Raw genomic sequence first — 18610 nt, forward strand, 5'->3', positions numbered from 1 at the left:
GACTGTTGTTTGATATTAATTCCATTTCTTAACACAGTTTTGTTTATGGAACTGTGATAATTATCACCAGTATGCAGCTTGAACACATTAGAGGCTTACAGTGTTACCTTGAACTCTTAGCATTTGATTTGGCAATTATGAATTTGTTATATGCATTTGAACTTAGACAACTAAAAATACTAATATTGTTATATGCGTAATGCCTTTACGCGTCAAATCTTTGTAAGATTTATTTCATGAAAAAGATTTAGCTGGTATAAAATGAATTGGAGAACCTCTAATTTTGAGAAAACCAAAGAAGGAACATTTACTCAGAGATTTTGGGTGGGGGGCATTTTTCTTTGCCATTTTCCAAAAGACATAAGTGTAATTAGTGTGGGTTAGTGGAATTTAGTTTTTTTCTGAATATACTTGGGGGTAGCATTGTATTCTTTTCCATCAGCTATTACCTACTTAGAGAAGGAGCCAACTTCCCACAGTTCCATGAGAAAAGGTCAAGGACTGATTTGTCTCTGCAGGGTTATATCTAGCTCTGTCCATATTTCTTCCAGTAGCTGGGTAGTATGTGGCTTTATGAGCATGTATCTTCTGGCCACTGGGGTCATCACTGTCAGCTGCCAAGTTATTTCTAATTTTTTTTTTGTTATTTCTAATTTTAACCATATTCATGAGGTAGGGAAGCAAAGTAGTCTTTGTCCAGAGCAGAAGTTTGTCAATGCCTAGAACATGACCATGTTCACAAACCTAACCTTAAAATTTCCAAATTTGGAATTCATCTCAGCAACTCCCCAGAGCACTGTCCACAACTTCCGTTCTTTTTCTCCCAAACTTCCTTGACTATTATCCCTGTGCAAGAATCCTAGCCACCTCTCAAAAGAAGAACCAAAAGGCTTCAACTGACTATTGAATCATGTTATGGACATTTAGGAAGCATCCTTAAGTATAGAAAATAATTTCCCCTCTGACAAATACTTGCCAGTAGGTTCTATTCTGACTACTGTATAAAGGAATGAACATCCTCCCCTATACATGAAAAGGTGCCCAGCACCACTAGTCATTAGGGAAATGAAAGTAAAAACTGCAGTGAGATACCATTTCATATCCAGAATGGCAGTAATTAAAAAGACAATAATAAATGTTGGTAAGGACCTGGAGAAATTGGAACTTTCATATGTCACTGGTGGGAATGTAAAGTGGTCCAGCACTTTTAGAAAGCAGTTTGGCATTTCTTCAAAAAGTTAAGCATAGAGTTACCGTATAACCTAGCACTTCTAACCTTGGGCACATAATGAACAGAAATGAAAATACATGTTCACACAAAGATTTGTACACCAGTGTGTTCCTAGTAGCATTATTCATAATAGTCAAAAAGCAAAAATGGTAACTGATGAATGGATAAATGAAATGTGGTATATCCAGGCAATGAAATGTTATTTAGTCATAATATGGAGTAAAGTGTATTGATGCTGCATTGTAGAAAAATCTGGAAAGCATTATACTAAGTGAAAGAAACTAGGTACAAAGACTACATGTTATATGATTGCTTGTACATGGAATGTCCAGAATAGGCAAATCTATAGAAACAGAAGATAGATTTCTGGTTTCTAGGAGCTGAGGGAGGAGAGAAATAGAGTTACCGTTAATGTGTATAAGGATTTTCATGGGAGTATTGAAAATGTTATGTAGAGAATGGTGATTAATTCATGACTTTGAAATATACTAGAAATTAATGAATTGTAAGTTTTAAATGAGTGAACATTACAGTATGTGAATTATATCTTAGTGAGTTATCATTTTGAAAAAATGTTGCTTTGATTCCAGTAGATATTTAGCCTATGTATTATAGTTTGTCATAAAATTTGAGAAAACTCAATGGTATGAGTTGAGCTTCATTTGGAAGAATGATCCTTTTCTGAGTCAGAAAGCTATATATAACACAATGTACAGAGTAAACACTTGGTTCATACTAGAAGAAACAAGGGATTGAATTAGTAGACTCTTTGTAGCTTTAAGAGAATAAGAACAATGATTTGTATAGCAAGTGCTCTCCAGGAAGAAAAACATCATTTCCCCCCCTTTTCTGGTACTTTATTTACTATCCTAGAGATAGTAAGTGTGTTTAATAATAAGTACCACAAAGTGATATGTACACATGTAAGAGCTAAAGCTGGTTCTGTTTGTGAAAAGAAGTTTGGGGAAATTACCGTTCCTTTTTGGTTTGATTTGGGGAATTTTCAGTGATTTTTAAAGGATTTTTTTTCTTCATTGGACCTATATTCAACCATCTACATTAAGAATTGGAGAGATTCCATTTGGATGAGATCCAAGATGAGTTCAAGTTCTGCTCAGTTCTCCTGTTTTACAAGTGTATTTCTTGCCCTGGGATGACAACAAATCATTTATAAATATTTACTTTCCTTCTTCCTACCATTCCCTTCTCCACTCGGATCACTGGTTTGTAGAACATCTTGTCCTGATATCCTAAGGAGGTCAAAGATTCTTAAAGATTACCACGCACATCTTATCATTGGGTAATCAGAGCATGGGAATGAATTTTGTTGGGTTTTCAGCCTTGTTGCCAGGTTGGCAGTTGGTTCTGCATTGTGGAAAAGTTGGTGCTACTTGTCATTTTTTTCTGAGTGACAAGAGGGTGTTTTGGAGCAGATGGAGAACCTGTCACCGCCTGCTGGTTTACTGCATAGAGGGTGGGTCTTCCACATTAGTGCTTTTCCCTTAGATACCTTCTTTGTCTTTGGCTATTTTAATTTTTCCCCTGGTCAGTTTTGCTTTTTTCCCCTTTTTCTAGTCATCTGAGCAGACTTTTATTCTTCCTTTTAACTCAGAGTCACTTTATTTTTTTAAAATTTTTTTATTTTTCAGAGTCACTTTTTTTTTTATTTTTTTTTTTTTATTTTATTTTTTTTTAATTTTTAGTTTTTTATTTTTTAAATTTTAAAATCTTTAATTCTTACATGCATTCCCAAACATTAAGGCAGTTAAGGTTGTACTGGCTCTGGAGTGAGTCTCCCACGTATTAGCTCTGCAGCTTTGGTCAAGATAGTTAGCTTTGCCAAATCTGTTTCTTCTTGTATAATTTTGGGCTCACGATAGTACCAACCTAGAGGACTTGCTGGGATTAAACAAGGTGAGCTGTGGGAAGCACTTACCTGACATTTATTGAGCACTTAATTTATGCTTTATGAAGGAGACCAGCACACAGTCAGTCCTAAAGCTCCTGACAATAGCAAAACAAGTTAAAGTTTGCCTGGTTACTCCTTCAGTAAAGTACTCATCACTCTGTGCTGCATTTCTTCTGCTGTTAATAGACGGTAACCTTGCAGGGAGTTACCATGAAAATTAAATGAGATGTGTGCAAAGCACTTTGAACTATACCTGGCATATGCTAAGCTCTCCGTGCATGATGGCAGTTTTAAATCTTGAATCATTCCTGTACTTTCAGTGGAAAAAAAAGAAAAGAATCCTTAGCGACACCATGGGACTGAGTCATGCTGGGTTGGTCAAGCCCTGTTCAGAGTTGGTATGTGTGCGGCCAGCACCTTGACTGCCTTCTTCTTTCTCTTTCAGCTGCACAGTTGGACAGCATTGGCTTCAGCATCATCAAGAAATGCATCCATGCTGTGGAAACCAGAGGTAAAACAGTTCAGCAGATGGCATTGTTCTCAGCAAAGGTCACACATCTGGTGAGGTGGCAGACCTGCTACCTGCTGTTTGCCAATCTCTAGTGACTCATTCACTCTCCAGATGCCACTGGCAGTGTGTTTCCACAGCTTGTGTTGTTCTGAAGCACAAGGGCTCTCAGCTGATTTGATTCATTTGGTGTCATTAACCTTTTCAGCTAATCAGAAGACTGTTTTAAATACATGCATATCAAATACATAGAATTATAAGGAATCTAGTTACTGATGTGTGTTAGTCACTCAGTCATGTCTGACTCTTTGTGGACCTATTGACTGTAGCCCACCAGGCTCCTCTGTCCATTGAATTCTGCAGGCAAGAATACTGGAGTGGCTAGCCATTCCCTTCTCCAGTAGATCTTCCCAACCCAGGGATCAAATCCAGGTCTTCTGCATTGCAGGCAGATTCTTTACCATCTGAACCACCAAGGAAGCTACTGAAGTTACTGAAATTCAGCTAAAATACTAAAACCCATGGTTGTGATATAATAATATATGCAATTCTTTGTTTACACATCAGATTCCGGCAGTGGGTCTGATAGCTAGCATAATTCAGAAATAGTTCAAGATGTCAGTGACAGTTGTTAACATGTTAGGAAAATATCTTTGGTTTTCAACCAAGTTGCATGTACTGCTAAAGCTGTGATTTGTTGCTTATATTGTAATGGAAGAAAATGTTTAATTTCAATTATAGGTTAGTGGAAATAAAGTTGTGATTGTTTTTCTGAGTTGATAGACACCCTGAATTCTCTAGTGGGCCTCTTGGGGTTGTGGACCCCAGGTTAGGAATCCTGCCCAGGGCACTATCTAGGTAAGGAGAAAGGGTCAGGCCCCTGGTTTCCTGCAGTGGTGCTGAAGTCACACGTTGACCTTTCCTGGGTCCATAGGGGCAGCACTTTGAGGTCAGAGAAGCTGGTTCATCAGTGGTCTCTGTCCCAGAGGAGACAGCCGCAGAGGAGATTCCTCAATTCTGGCAGTTTCAAGCTTTGAGTACGTTGTCTGTTATATTCCTGAGGAAAGCTGATTGTTGTCTTTCCACTGGATTTGATTTGAACCATTGTCAAAGATGGTAATCTTACTGATTTTCCAACCTCTCAACCCTCCAGCCCTTTTGTCTGAGGAAGTTCTGTCTTCTAAAACAGGATCCTTAACTCTTACAAGTTTAGAAATACAAGCATTTTATTAAAGGCTATGAAGCATTGAGTAGAGGGGGAGAAAAAAACAAAATGAAACTAACTAACCATATAAACTTCTACTCCTGTGCATCTAGTCCAAATCTATTCTTTCCGAAGTAATCATTATAATGCGGGCTATTTTTTTTAAGTTTGCTTATTTCTGCTATACCTTCTTTTAATAAAGAGTTGCAAAGATGTGTAAAACATAGCCAGAGAATATAAAATAGAAGAAGGTGAGATTTCTGGAAATTGATCTTGAGGAAATAAGGTCATGGGCCAGGTTGAGCCATAAAGATGTTTATACAGTAGTGCTAAGGTAAGAAACAAAACAAAAAACAGAAATTGGCTAAATGTCTCAAAAATTGGTTAAACCGAGAATGTGCTACATCCATGCAGTAAAACACTCTGAATCACTAAAAATGCAGTAGAAATATATTTATTGAAACCTAAGGTTTTCATTAATGTATATTAAGTGAAAAATGCTAGTTATGAACCAGCCTGTCCACTCTGAACCCATTCGGGGGATGGCAAGGAGAGGAAGGATCATGCCTGCGTGGACAGCTTGTGTTGTGAGTGGCAGTTTCTGGTGTCCTTCACTGTCTTCCTTGGATTTGTCTATTTTCCATAACTGCACTTTTGACACTTTTTAAAGTGTGTTACTAAGGTAATTTTTCAATAGGCGTTTTGATTTGCTTGTCATTTTAAAGGAATGAGAAATAAGAGGTACAGGGTTCAGTTCAGTTCAGTTGCTCAGTCATGTCTGACTCTTTGTGACCCCATGGACTGCAGCACACCAGGATTAACAAGGGCGAAAGTATAAAAATGGAGCCAAAAGTGAGCTCCCCTCCCCTCCCCTCCATGATGAAGTTCAAGTTTCTGCAGAGGTGGACCAGCCCCTTTGTCTCTCAGTTTTCGGCCACCAAAACTGAGAGCAACATCTCCTAATCATTTAAACTCCTTCACAGTCTGTGTGATGAATGCAAACCCACAGCTCAAGAGGTGACTTTTTCTGATGTAAAACCAGAAAATATGTGCAGTGATTAGTAGAGGAAGAAGAGGGTCACCGATTGGTTTGATCTTTCAGCCTCCATCTCCTCGTCCCCACCCCCTCTAAAAAGAGAATGAATGTGATATATTTTAACATCAAAAGAAGGTTTAACACAAAGAGGAAACAAGGACAGTGTGAGTTAAACGCCATTTTCGCATAAATGCTTGGGAGGCCGTGGGTTATCTCCCTACTGCGGTGCATGTATGTACACACCACCACCACTGGTGGTGACCAGAGGTGAGTGAACAGACCTCATGCATGCTGAGGTTCGTCAGTCATCCACTAGGAGCTGAAAGTGTGTGAAGCTCTAGGAAAGCACAGAGACAGAAGGCGTGGAGACATTGCAGAAAGGATAAGCCCTTCAAGCCCCCACAGCCCTGAATAATGGTTCTGCTACTCAGTAACTTGAGGCCCATCCCTCAGGAGACCCGGGGTCTCCTAGCCCATGAACCATGCAGGATGATGTACATGCTTTTATAGTCCCTTTGAGCTGTAAAATCTTACCGTTCTGGACTACTTCCTTTTGTTTATTAGTTCCATTTCTGTAAAGGCCTTGTTAAAAACACTGCAGAGTCAGCCTTTTCCCAAATTTCTTCCAGGAAATTTTGTTTTGGTCCCAAAGTAGTGGCCCTGATGAATACTTTGTTCATTCTGTCCTATATTGTAGACTTACCTAGGTACTGGGGATATAATGGTGAAGAAGATAGACTCACTGTACTTAAAGTTTATGTGATAATTGTGGGGGGAAAGCAAACAAGAAATTGAATAATAAAGATGATTTCAGATACTATTGACTACTATAAGGAAAAGAAAACTGGTTAAGGCAGTGGCGAATAGTATTAGTCATGGGATTTTTTGACCAAAAATTTGCATGTAAGCTGAGACCTCAGTGGTGAAAAGATCTGGGAGAAGAATGCTCCAGGTAGAGGGAATCCTGTGCAGAGGCTGTGGTTTGAGCGCATGAGCTTTGCATGTTGGAGTAACAAGAAGGCACACATGGCTGGAGGAGCATAAAGGTGTTTGATAAAGCAGTCAGAGACGGGCTGTGCTCAACTGTGTAGGGCCTTACAGGCCATGGTCAGTTTTGATTTGATCCAAATGCAGTGGGAAGTCATTGGAAGATTTTAAGGAAAGAGATGTTTTGAACTGACTGACACTTTGAAAAGCTCCTTTTGGGTACTAAGTGGAGGATGACCATCAGGGGAATAAGAAGCGACAGGAGACCAGTTAGTTGAGAAGTGTCAGATATAATGGGCTTGGGGCCAGTAGGAAAAAAGTCATTTCACCACGTCATTCCACTTGGTCTGGATGTAAAGGATGCGGTCAGTGGTGATCTAATCCTTGCAGTTCAATGAACAAAGTTCTGAGGCTGGTTAGTTTTGGTTCTTTGTTTGGGTGTTTGAAGGTGAACCCCTTCTAGCCTATTTTCATGTTTCCTTGGGTTCAATAAAGATGGTCGACTTTTTTCTTTATAAAGAAATTTGCACCACAGATGAATGAACTGTCTAATTTCTCAGCCTTAGCTGATAACATTGTCCAAAATATAAAATGCCCCAACACCTCAGTATTTGCATTCTGTATGCAAAAATAGGTTATAAAGTGTTTATCCTTGTCTGTAGTGTGAACTTATTTTATCGTTTCATTTTTGACTTTTTAAATGAAAAAACTGGGTAAATATGACATATGGAGACATGTATATTTCACATCTTTCAAAACTCTTCAAATGCTACCTTGGTTTTGTGCCCCTGTGATGACTGAACTAACACAAGGGCTGAAGTGTGCAGCACACCCATGAAATCCTAGACAGCTGTACCAAATCCCACTCCTTCGCTAAGAGCAGAGCTGAGTGACAGGGAATTTTAATTAGAGAAGCTTTTAGAAGTCCTGAGAAAATGAAAAAAGTGCATTTGGCTAGGCTGGCCTGACTGGTGTTCTGACGTGCCTCTAATTAAATCTTCACTGTTTCTCTTCTCAGGGATCAATGAGCAAGGGCTCTACCGAATTGTGGGGGTCAATTCCAGAGTGCAAAAGCTGCTGAGCGTCTTGATGGGTGAGTGCAGGGGCTCTGCCAGGCAGTTCCCAAGGGTTGAAGGGGGAGCCTCCTGAGAAGGAATTCGAGTGTCCAAGAGGTAATTCCCAGATATCAAGTGTCCTACTCACCAGTGGTCATGGCCTCAGGCATTACTGGAGGAGATAACTGAGTGGGACTAGACAAAACAAAAAATGGCAGGTCCACAGCGGCACACCCTCTCTGCCTGTAGAGTTGGTTGCCATCAGTCCAAGTGGTGCTCCACTGCGCATGCGACTGCCACACCCTACTCTGTCTTTAATAGCTCATGACATTCCCTTTGTCCTCTTTGAAGACCAGCATTTCACGGGCACACCCATTTTCCCCAAGAAAGCTCATCCTTCTAGCTTGCAGAGAACTTCAGATCTCATGTTCCCAGTGACTGAGAAGGTGTCATCCTGTGACTTCCAGATAAATGTATAGAAGCAGATAAGTCTTCTGATCCTCTTTGCTTCTAGACTTCCACCTAGTCTCTGTCATTTGAGCAACAGAACCTCCTTTGCAGCTGGCTGGTATAAATATAAAACCACTATCTCTAAATGTGCAGCATTTGAATCAAAAAGCCCTGAGCCAATGAGCCAAATTTGCCTAGGCTGCAGATTTCCTGTATTTTTAGATATGAATGCAGGCAGCCTCAGTGAGTCACATGGCTCTAAATGGCAAACGGATCAGATTTCACAGATTGGTGGCTCTTACTCATCCCCATGGAAGTCCAGCCATGCACTGTTAGAGATAGACTTGCTCAGGATCCACGCTCAGTGTTTTGGGCAGGGACACTTCTCTTTGTTAGTACTTGTCATTTCTTTTTGCCATCCCAGTTTCTGAAAATAATTTTTATGTGTAAAGAAAACTCTTCCCTTTCATATTGATCAGGAAAATTCTCTTTTCTTCTCACCTCTTTTAAGCAAAACTCTAATGTATGATAGTTGCTGTGAGATCTATTGTTGGAAACTATGATTCTTTGTGAGGTACTCTTGCACTGAGAATCTAATTTTAGATTAGAGATATAGCTAGTGGTTTTTTTTGTTTTTAAACTAGACTTTTTATTTTGAGATAATTGTAGATTCACATGCAGTTATAAGACATAGAGCAGTCCTGGGTACTTTAACCCACTTTAACAGTAGATTATAATACAGTATCATTGCCAAGATACTGATGTGATCAAGATACAGAACAGGTCAGTCACCACAAGGATCCATTTTATAGCTGCCCTCATCTGTCTCATCTCTCACCTCAACCCCATCCTTAACTCCTGGCAACCACTAATCTGTTCTCTGTTTCTGTGATTGTTGTCATTTTGAAGCAGGTGTTAGTCGTATCCAACTCTTTGCATTCCCATGGACCGTAGCCGGCCAGGCTTCTCTGTCCATGGGATTCTCCAGGCAAGAATACTGGAGTGGGTAGCCATTCCCTTCTCCAGGGGATCTTCCAGACCCAGGCCTCCTGCATTGCCAGAAGATTCTTTACTGTCTGAGCCACTAGGGAAGCCCAAAAAATAAGAATGAAGGTGTCATTTCAAGAATTTTATTTACATGGAATCATATACTGTGTGACCTTTGGGACTGGCTTTTTTTCAGTCAGCAAAATTCCTCTGACATTTGTTCAAGTTGTCTTGTGTATCAAGAGTTGTTTTCTTTTGCTGAGTAATATTCCATGGTGTAGATGTACCTGAGTTTGTTTAGCCAATCACCCAGTGAAGGATGACTGGATTGTTTCTACTCTGTGGGTGAATAAAACAGCTATACAGGTTTTTGTAAAGTGTATAAAATTATAAAGTAATGAAGATTAACTTGTTTCTATAGGATAAATGCCCAAGAGTACAGTTGCTGGATTGTACAGTAATACAGTTAATTTTTGAAAAGTTCTAATGTAAGAAAGAATGAAGAGTCTAACAGGTATCTATCCTTAGTCTTTCATTTTCAATCAGAGCTACATACATTGGTGGAGTGTCTGCTCTCTGAAGGAGATGGTCAGGTGCTAGAGGTGAAACTTTGTAGAGTCATTCCTTGTTCACAGAGTATCCAGTTAGGGGGCAGTTATGCTTTCATATGAAAGTTGTTATGTAAGATATGATGCTGGTGCCCAGTGGGAGCTGGGTCTGAAGGTCTGAGTATTGGAGGGAGAACAGAAGTATAATTCAGATTCAGGAAATGTTATGAACTAAGAGTATTGATTTCATTATTATTATTTTAATATCTGAAAATACTAGAACAGGAGAATTAAAGCTGGAAATCTGAGATAACCCCTTTGATTGAGGAACTCGAGTGTTGTTCTGAGGAGTTCAGGGTTTTTTTTTCTCTGTAGGAAGTAAGATGCTATTAAATTTTCAAAGTAGTGGAGTTGTTTGTGTGAGTACTCTTTTTACACAAAACTGTCAAGAAGACAATTCAGAATAGGCATTTATTTCCTTACATTACTGGTGAGTCCAAGATGGCAGAAGCATGGCATGGCCTGTGGCTCCACATTTACTGCAGCCTTTCCCATTTCTTTTTTCTGGTGTCTCATTATCTGTGAGCCCTTGTCTTCCTATGTCTCTGCTGTATTCTCTGCAGGAAGGTTAATAGATAAACCAGCCTCAGTGGTCCTTGGAACTTGCATCAGTGAGTGGAGAGTGTCTTTCTTGATCTTTTTGACAGAAGGTCCCAAGGATGGACTTTCACTGATCCATATGGGGCCATCCATGTGATTCATTTCACAGTCTTCAGGCCAGTTGCATGACCTATAGCAGATAGATCCCAATGGCCTGGATCCTTTGCTTGTCTCTGATCCCACACCACCTCTGGGAGGTTGGTGGGTGTGCAGGGGTGGGGTGGGAAGGTAGGTTGGTCCATAGAATCCTGGGGACTGAGCAGGATTATTAATAGAATGGTGGGGGAGTGCCTTCTGGAATAATGCTTCTGGGTGATTTTTTTTTTTTTTAAGTATATGGTTAACATAGATGTAACTTGATCAGAGGCTAGTTTTAGGTGAATAATGCTGGCAGCAATGTGGAGCATGCATGTGATCTTGGAAACACATGGAGGAATAAGACAGTTGGGATAGATTAGGCAGAGCATACATGACCAACTGCTGAACCAGAGAGCTGCTCTGAGGTCAGGAAGAAAGCACAGCCTCAAAAGGACTGGAGAAAGAGAATCAACAGGACCTTGTAACCAACTAAATACAGGGGAGTCAAAGGGGCAGAGAGATTTCAGAGGCAGCAGATGATTGTGTAAGATGACACTAATGAAAAGAAATATGACATTTTAGACGGAGTTGCTAATTTAAAAGAGAACCAACTATCTTAGCTCACGTGTGCTAAGCAAAGAGTGGTATGAAAAGATCTTGTTTTTATCACTTCACTTAGTGACCTTTGAACAAGATATTTGTCCTGTTTGCTTCGTCAGTTTTCCTAGGGACAGACAAAATAATCATGAACATCTGAGAAATGTCATGAGAAACTAATAACCAACAGCTGAAAGTCACAAGGCCAGCTGTCTCTGCCAGGAGGACATTACAGATAGACTAGATTCCAGACTGAGGTTCAACCAGAGCTGAGAGGTGACCACAGTGCAAGATCTAATCAAAAGTGTTGAGAAGGATATCTGAGATTCTCACTGTCAATTAAGTTGAACAGTTTGGCTCTTGGAACTGATCCCTCTGGGAACTGAGGGATCACCCATTAGGCCGGAGAAATTCCAGACCTGAAGGCAGAGCCGTGTCTCCCTTCATCTTCATCAATTCTTCATACTTGTACTAGACTGGGTTAGCCAAGAGTGTAAAAAAATATAACTCTTATACTCCAAAACCTCTCCCTGACACGGCTGGGCTGAGTATGAGCCATTCAGTCACTATTCCTCATTCTGTATTCACTGGATGCTGTATTATGTACCAGGTACTAAGATTTGGATTATTGGTCAGAGTCTCTCAAAGTGGAAGAGTACGTTTTTATTATTGAAAATGAGAGTTAGAATTAAGCAAAACCAGAAGCTTCCTTTGATTGCTTCAAGTTGGGGGATGTTAGGTGGGAGGAGGAATGGAAGAGCCACACTTTGAAAACATTGTATTTCGCAGAATCGAGTTTCTAAAGAATGCTTGCCAGAATTTCTCACAGCATATGCTATGTGGCCTTCTGCTAGTGTCATCCCAAGAGCTGCCCTTGATCCATGTCTTTGAAGAGTGTCAAGAGGAAGCCGATTTACAGCTTCTTAGAAATGGAGTGGCTTCCATGTGTGTACTGTTTGTTTTTTTTTCTCCCCCTGAATGTTAAGTGAAGGTAAATCTTTCTAAAGTTAGATTCAGCATTTAAAAAACATAGATAGCTCTGTCTGTGCATGTTCAGTATACGTCTGTCTCTTCATGTACAGATTTAAAAAACCTTTTTTCTGATTAAAAGTCATAGTAGCAAAGAAGAAATAAAAGTCTTTTAGACTATAGATAGTCTTTATTGACTATTTTCCTGGTAGGCTGCAGTCCGTGGGGTCACTAACAGTCAGACACAACTGAGCGACTTCACTTTCACTTTTCACTTTCATATATTGGAGAAGGATATGGCAACCCACTCCAGTGTTCTTGCCTGGAGAATCCCAGGGACGGCGGAGCCTGGTGGGCTGCCATCTATGGGGTCACACAGAGTCGGACACAACTGAAGTGACTTAGCAGCAGCAGCAGCAGCATTGACTATTTTATCATATTTCTGTCACCTTTCAAATGTAGTGTCCCATCATATAACAAGAAATGCTTAGAAATCACATGGTGCATATATGCTGCTTTTTAGCAATCTTCTTTCGCATAACAGTATAATGTCTATTTTCTGTTATATTCTTCTAAAGTGTAGTGGGTTTTTTTGGGTCACATATGTATAGATGTACTATAACATTTTAATTAGCCTCCTCTTCTCAGATCTGTAGATTACTTTCAGTTCTTCATGATTCTAGAAAGTGCTCAGGTGAACATCCCCACAAAAGCAGGATAGCATATGTTATGAGCATGCCTTTTGGAGTTGAGCAAGTTATAATTAAACTGCTTGTCCATTTGACTTTATACAAATTATTTAAGCCCATCTAGTCTTCTGTCTCATTATCTGTAATAATAGCCTCTGCCTCTGTGTTAAAGAGAGGATTAAAGAAAAGATGCATGTGGGTTGCTGAGTCCAAAGCCTCTACATGTTAGTCAATAAATGTTAGCTGTTGTTATTTTAAATTTTATATGCATATTTAATTATTTCCTTAGAGTTTATTTTAAGACGTTGAATTTCTAGGTCAAGGTATGCACATGTTTTTAAGGCCTTTAATTGATATTCCCAAACTTGCTGTCAGAGTATCCTTTACCACATACCATTCTCTGTTACTTTTTTGCATATAAATTATAAGTATTTAAAAAAATATTCTGGGTGAGATTGGCTTTTTTTTTCTAGGTTTCTTGCTGATATTTATTCTTAAGTGAATTGCCTATTTGTGTTGTCAGCCAGTTTTCTATTGATGTATTTATCTTTCAATTTTAAGACACTCTTATATATGGAAGTTATGTTACCAATATTTTCTTTCAGATATAATTTATTTTGAACTTTATATGGGTACTTTTGTTTTTGTTTTGTCTTATGAATATTTATAATATTTTTATGAAGTCCTAGTCTTTTTCATAGATGGATCGTGCCTAAAAGACCTTCCCCATCCTAGGACTGCAAAAACTTTGTTTTCCTTAAAAGCCATCTGGAATATATCCATGAAAAATGAAAACTAGCCCTACTTTTCCTCAAATACTTACCCAGTTGACAAATAACCATATGTCAGTGAGGAGGAAAATTTTCCCTTTCTGTTATTTTATTTTTTTAAAGATGCTTTTTTTCATGTGAACCTTGTTTGAAGTCTTTATTACATTTGTTATAATATTGCTTCTGTTTGATATGTGTTTTGGTTTTTTTGGCTGAGAGGCATGTGGGATCTTAGGTCCCTGACCAGGGATCAGACCCACACACCCTTTATCACTTAAGTCTTAACCACTGGACTGCCAAGGAAGTCCCTCCATTGCTTTAAATATCACCATTTAGTCCTTCTCTTACACATATTGGAGTCCAGTGAAGGAGTTTTCACACACGGTTTTCTAAAGAAAAGCAAACTCTCTTTCTGTTTGTTATTCTTCAATTCTTAACATTTTAAAAACATAATTATCTTCATTTGTCATCTTTCTAATGTTGTTTTCTGTCTTGATTCTTTGCATCATAAGCAAACATTCTAAAATTTGCACCTCATATCCATGCCATTTGTTTTAATTTCTTTGGGGCTGTTTTTTTTTTTTTTTTGCTCTTTATAATGCACATTTTAATTTGGTAATTGAATTATCAGTGTTTTTACTGAGTTATTTTAACTCTTTTCATTTCTACCTTTCTGCCTTCTACATTTCACCTTTATTATTTCAGTGTTTCTTTTTTTTTTTTGCTTTGATGTCTTATTTCACAGCATCCATATTTTTCTGAATTTTATTTATATGTAGAACAGATGCTTTGTGAAATGTTTTTGAGTGCTTTGGTTTCTGTGTTTTATGTGAACAAGTATTTTATCAGCTTTTTAATCTTCTTTTTAAATCCACCTGAACACAGAGTGGTTTATAAACCTTTGCAATTGAATTCATTGTGAGTAGACTCTCCTTATCCTGCTGCTGTTTTCATGATTCCTATTAGAATCATCCTGTCACATGAAATTAGAGCACTATTATACATGATTCCATCCATGTTTCTGGTACTCTGAAATTTTTCATTTAGTGTGGACCTACCTGTACTCCTGAAAAGGTTTCTCCTGGTTCTGGTTGGTCATGGTTGTGGGTGAAGTGGAGTTACTTCCTGGTTAATCTGAAGTATGCTGTGGTTATTCATTTGTCATTCTCATATTTGTTCTAGAACTTTCCCCTCCTGAATTCACTTCCCTTTGTATAAGCAGACACACCTCCACACTGTCGCAGTCTCATCTCACTGCCTGGATTGCAGTCTCAACACTGAGCTGTGCTGTGGTGGGATGGGTGCAGTGCAGCATGTCCCCCTTCCGTGGAATAGCATGGGCTGTAGCTCAGAGCAGGCAGAAAGCAGTCACCCATCACATAGTTCCCCAGTGTGGGTCTTCCTCTGGGCTTCTCCTGAACACTGCCTGGTGGATGATCCTCTAGGGACAAGTAGAATGTTGATTGTGAGCCTTATTTTCTGTGTTGTTGAAACTGTATGTCTGTGTGTGTGTGTGTGTGTGTGTGTGTGTGTGTCTTTATAGTTTCTCACAGTGGTGTTGAGGGAATGCAAGTTTAGTGTTGCTGTTCTTTTTTTCTTATCCTGTGACTTTATCCTGTTTTGTCTTTTGGGTTTGTTTTTTTTTTTAACTAACATTTAAGGTCAGTGCTACAAAGAAATCATGGAAGGTTTGAATTGCTACGCTTTAAAGATTCAGGTCACAGTAGCGTGCCTCACTCACTGATCTCTGGTCCAACCATGAACCGTCCTTCTGGCTCCTCTGGGGCCTTTTTTCTATGCCTTTCCTTTCTCACACCCTTCACAGAGTGTCATAAATAAAAGCAAGCAAAGTTTCTTTCTGAAGAAATGCTGAAGTAACAGATATGCTTATGACAACTTCTAAGATGTAAGGCTTGCAGAAACGGCCCCAAATCTTTGAAGACTAGCAGAGAAGAAGCCCTGACATTGTGCACTTCCAGTTTTACTTACCAGTAAAGGACAGCAGACAAATGCTGACCAGAACCGGGAGCTAGTATACTGTTTGGATGGAGGATTGACCCATCTGAGAGCTAGTAAGGGCACTATTCACCACAGTCCTAAGTTCCTAGAGAATGGAGGCCACAGATGGACACTCCCCTTCTTCTCTGCTCCTCCCACCGTCACCTTTGCTTACAGGGATGCTTCAGGCAGGTTCTCCTAAGACAGACAGAAGACAGCAATAGCATTTAGGTCTTAGAACAGATGTGGCTATAGATATTCTGGATTTTTAAGCTTTAGATATGGAAAATGATTAAAGTTTTTAAGAGGTACAGCTTTTATAATCAGAAAATAATTTGATAAACAGATTTGCTTATCAGGTTGCTAAGTATCGAATCTAGTCTTTTTTTTTAAATTTATTTATTTTACTTGGAGGCTAATTACTTTACAATATTGTATTGGTTTTGCCATATATCAACATGAATCTGCCACAGGTATACACGTGTTCCCAAACTGGAACCCCACTCCTCCCTCCCTCCCCATACCATCCCTCTGGGTCATCCCAGTGCATCAGCCCCAAGCATCCTGTATCCTGCATCGAACCTGGACAGGCGATTCATTTCTTATATAATATACATGTTCCAATGACGTTCTCCCAAGTCATCCCACCCCCTCCCTCTTGCACAGTCCAAAAGACTGTTCTATACATCTGTGTCTCTTTCGCTGTCTCGCATACAGGGTTACCATTACCATTTTTCTAAATTCCATATATATGCGTTACTGTATTGGTGTTTTTCTTTCTGGCTTACTTCACTCTGTATAATCAGCTCCAGTTTCATCTACCACGTTAGAACTGATTCAAATATATTCTTTTTAATGGCTGAGTAATACTCCATTGTGTATATGTACCACAGCTTTCTTATCCATTCATCTGCTGGTGGACATCTAGGTTGCTTCCATGTCCTGGCTATTATAAACAGTGCTGCGATGAACACTGGGGTACACGTGTCTCTTTCAGTTCTGGTTTCCTCAGTGTGTATGCCCAACAGTGGGATTGCTGGGTCATAAGGCAGTTCTATTTGCAATTTTTTAAGGAATCTCCACACTGTTCTCCATAGTGGCTGTACTAGTTTGCATCCCCACCAACAGTGTAGGAGGGTTCCCCTTTCTCCACACCCTCTCCACCATTTATTGCTTGGATCGCAGCCATTCTGACTGGCATGAAATGGTACCTCATTGTGGTTCTGATTTGCATTTCTCTGATAATGAGTGATGTTGAGTGATCTTTTCCTGTGTTTGTTAGCCATCTGTATGTCTTCTTTGGAGAAATGTCTATTTAGTTCTTTGGCCCATTTTTTGATAGGGTCGTTTATTTTTCTGGAATTGAGTTGCATAAGTTGCTTGTATATTTTTGAGATTAGTTGTTTGTCAGTTGCTTCATTTGCTATTATTTTCTCCCATTCTGAAGGCTGTCTTTTCACCTTGCTTATATTTTCTTTTGTTGTGCAGAGGCTTCTAATTTTAATTAGGTCCCATTTGTTTATTTTTGCTTTTATTTCCAATATTCTGGGAGGTGGGTCATAGAGGATCTTAATGTGATTTATGTTAGAGAGTGTTTTGCCTATGTCCTCTTCTAAAGTTTTATAGTTTCTGGTCTTACATTTAGATCTTTAATCCACTTTGAGTTTATTTTCGTGTGCGGTGTTAGAAAGTGTTCTAGTTTCATTCTTTTTTTATATATATATTTATTGTTTTAAATTTTAAAATCTTTAATTCTTACATGCATTCCCAAACATGAACCCCCCTCCCACCTCCCTCCCCATAACATCTTTCTGGGTCATCCCCATGCACCAGCCCCAAGCATGCTGCATCCTGCGTCAGACATAGACTGGCGATTCAATTCACATGATAGTATACATGTTAGAATGTCATTCTCCCAAATCATCCCACCCTCTCCCTCTCCCTCTGAGTCCAAAAGTCCGTTATACACATCTGTGTCTCTTTCCCTGTCTTGCATACAGGGTCGTCATTGCCATCTTCCTAAATTCCATATATATGTGTTAGTATACTGTATTGGTGTTTTTCTTTCTGGCTTACTTCACTCTGTATAATCGGCTCCAGTTTCATCCATCTCATCAGAATTGATTCAAATGAATTCTTTTTAACGGCTGAGTAATACTCCATTGTGTATATGTACCACAGCTTTCTTATCCATTCATCTGCTGATGGACATCTAGGTTGTTTCCATGTCCTGGCTATTATAAACAGTGCTGCGATGAACATTGGGGTACATGTGTCTCTTTCAATTCTGGTTTCCTCGGTGTGTATGCCCAGCAGTGGGATTGCTGGGTCATAAGGTAGTTCTATTTGCAATTTTTTAAGGAATCTCCACACCGTTCTCCATAGTGGCTGTACTAGTTTGCATTCCCACCAACAGTGTAGGAGGGTTCCCTTTTCTCCACACCCTCTCCAGCATTTATTGCTTGCAGATTTTTGGATCGCAGCCATTCTGACTGGTGTGAAGTGGTACCTCATTGTGGTTTTGATTTGCATTTCTCTGATAATGAGTGATGTTGAGCATCTTTTCATGTGTTTGTTAGCCATCCGTATGTCTTCTTTGGAGAAATGTCTATTTAGTTCTTTGGCCCATTTTTTGATTGGGTCATTTATTTTTCTGGAATTGAGCTGCATAAGTTGCTTGTATATTTTTGAGATTAGTTGTTTGTCAGTTGCTTCATTTGCTATGATTTTCTCCCATTCAGAAGGCTGTCTTTTCACCTTGCTTATATTTTCCTTTGTTGTGCAGAAGCTTTTAATTTTAATTAGATCCCATTTGTTTATTTTTGCTTTTATTTCCAATATTCTGGGAGGTGGGTCATAGAGGATCTTAATGTGATTTATGTTAGAGAGTGTTTTGCCTATGTCCTCTTCTGAGTTTTATAGTTTCTGGTCTTA

General features: G+C 39.3%; 1 protein-coding gene across 4 annotated transcripts in view; it reads left to right on the forward strand.

Moving 5' to 3' along the window:
* The window catches only part of ARHGAP26 (Rho GTPase activating protein 26), a 489482-nt gene that overhangs the window by 282570 nt on the left and 188302 nt on the right, over nt 1-18610 (forward strand). For all 4 annotated transcript variants that reach the window (XM_069592302.1, XM_069592300.1, XM_069592301.1 and 1 more), the window contains exons 13-14: nt 3586-3651; nt 7894-7968. In XM_069592302.1, the coding sequence (XP_069448403.1) occupies nt 3586-3651; nt 7894-7968 (141 nt within the window). The remainder of the gene's footprint in view (nt 1-3585; nt 3652-7893; nt 7969-18610) is intronic.

Source organism: Ovis canadensis, chromosome 5, assembly GCF_042477335.2.
Source record: "Ovis canadensis isolate MfBH-ARS-UI-01 breed Bighorn chromosome 5, ARS-UI_OviCan_v2, whole genome shotgun sequence".
NCBI classification, from domain to species: Eukaryota; Metazoa; Chordata; class Mammalia; order Artiodactyla; family Bovidae; genus Ovis; species Ovis canadensis.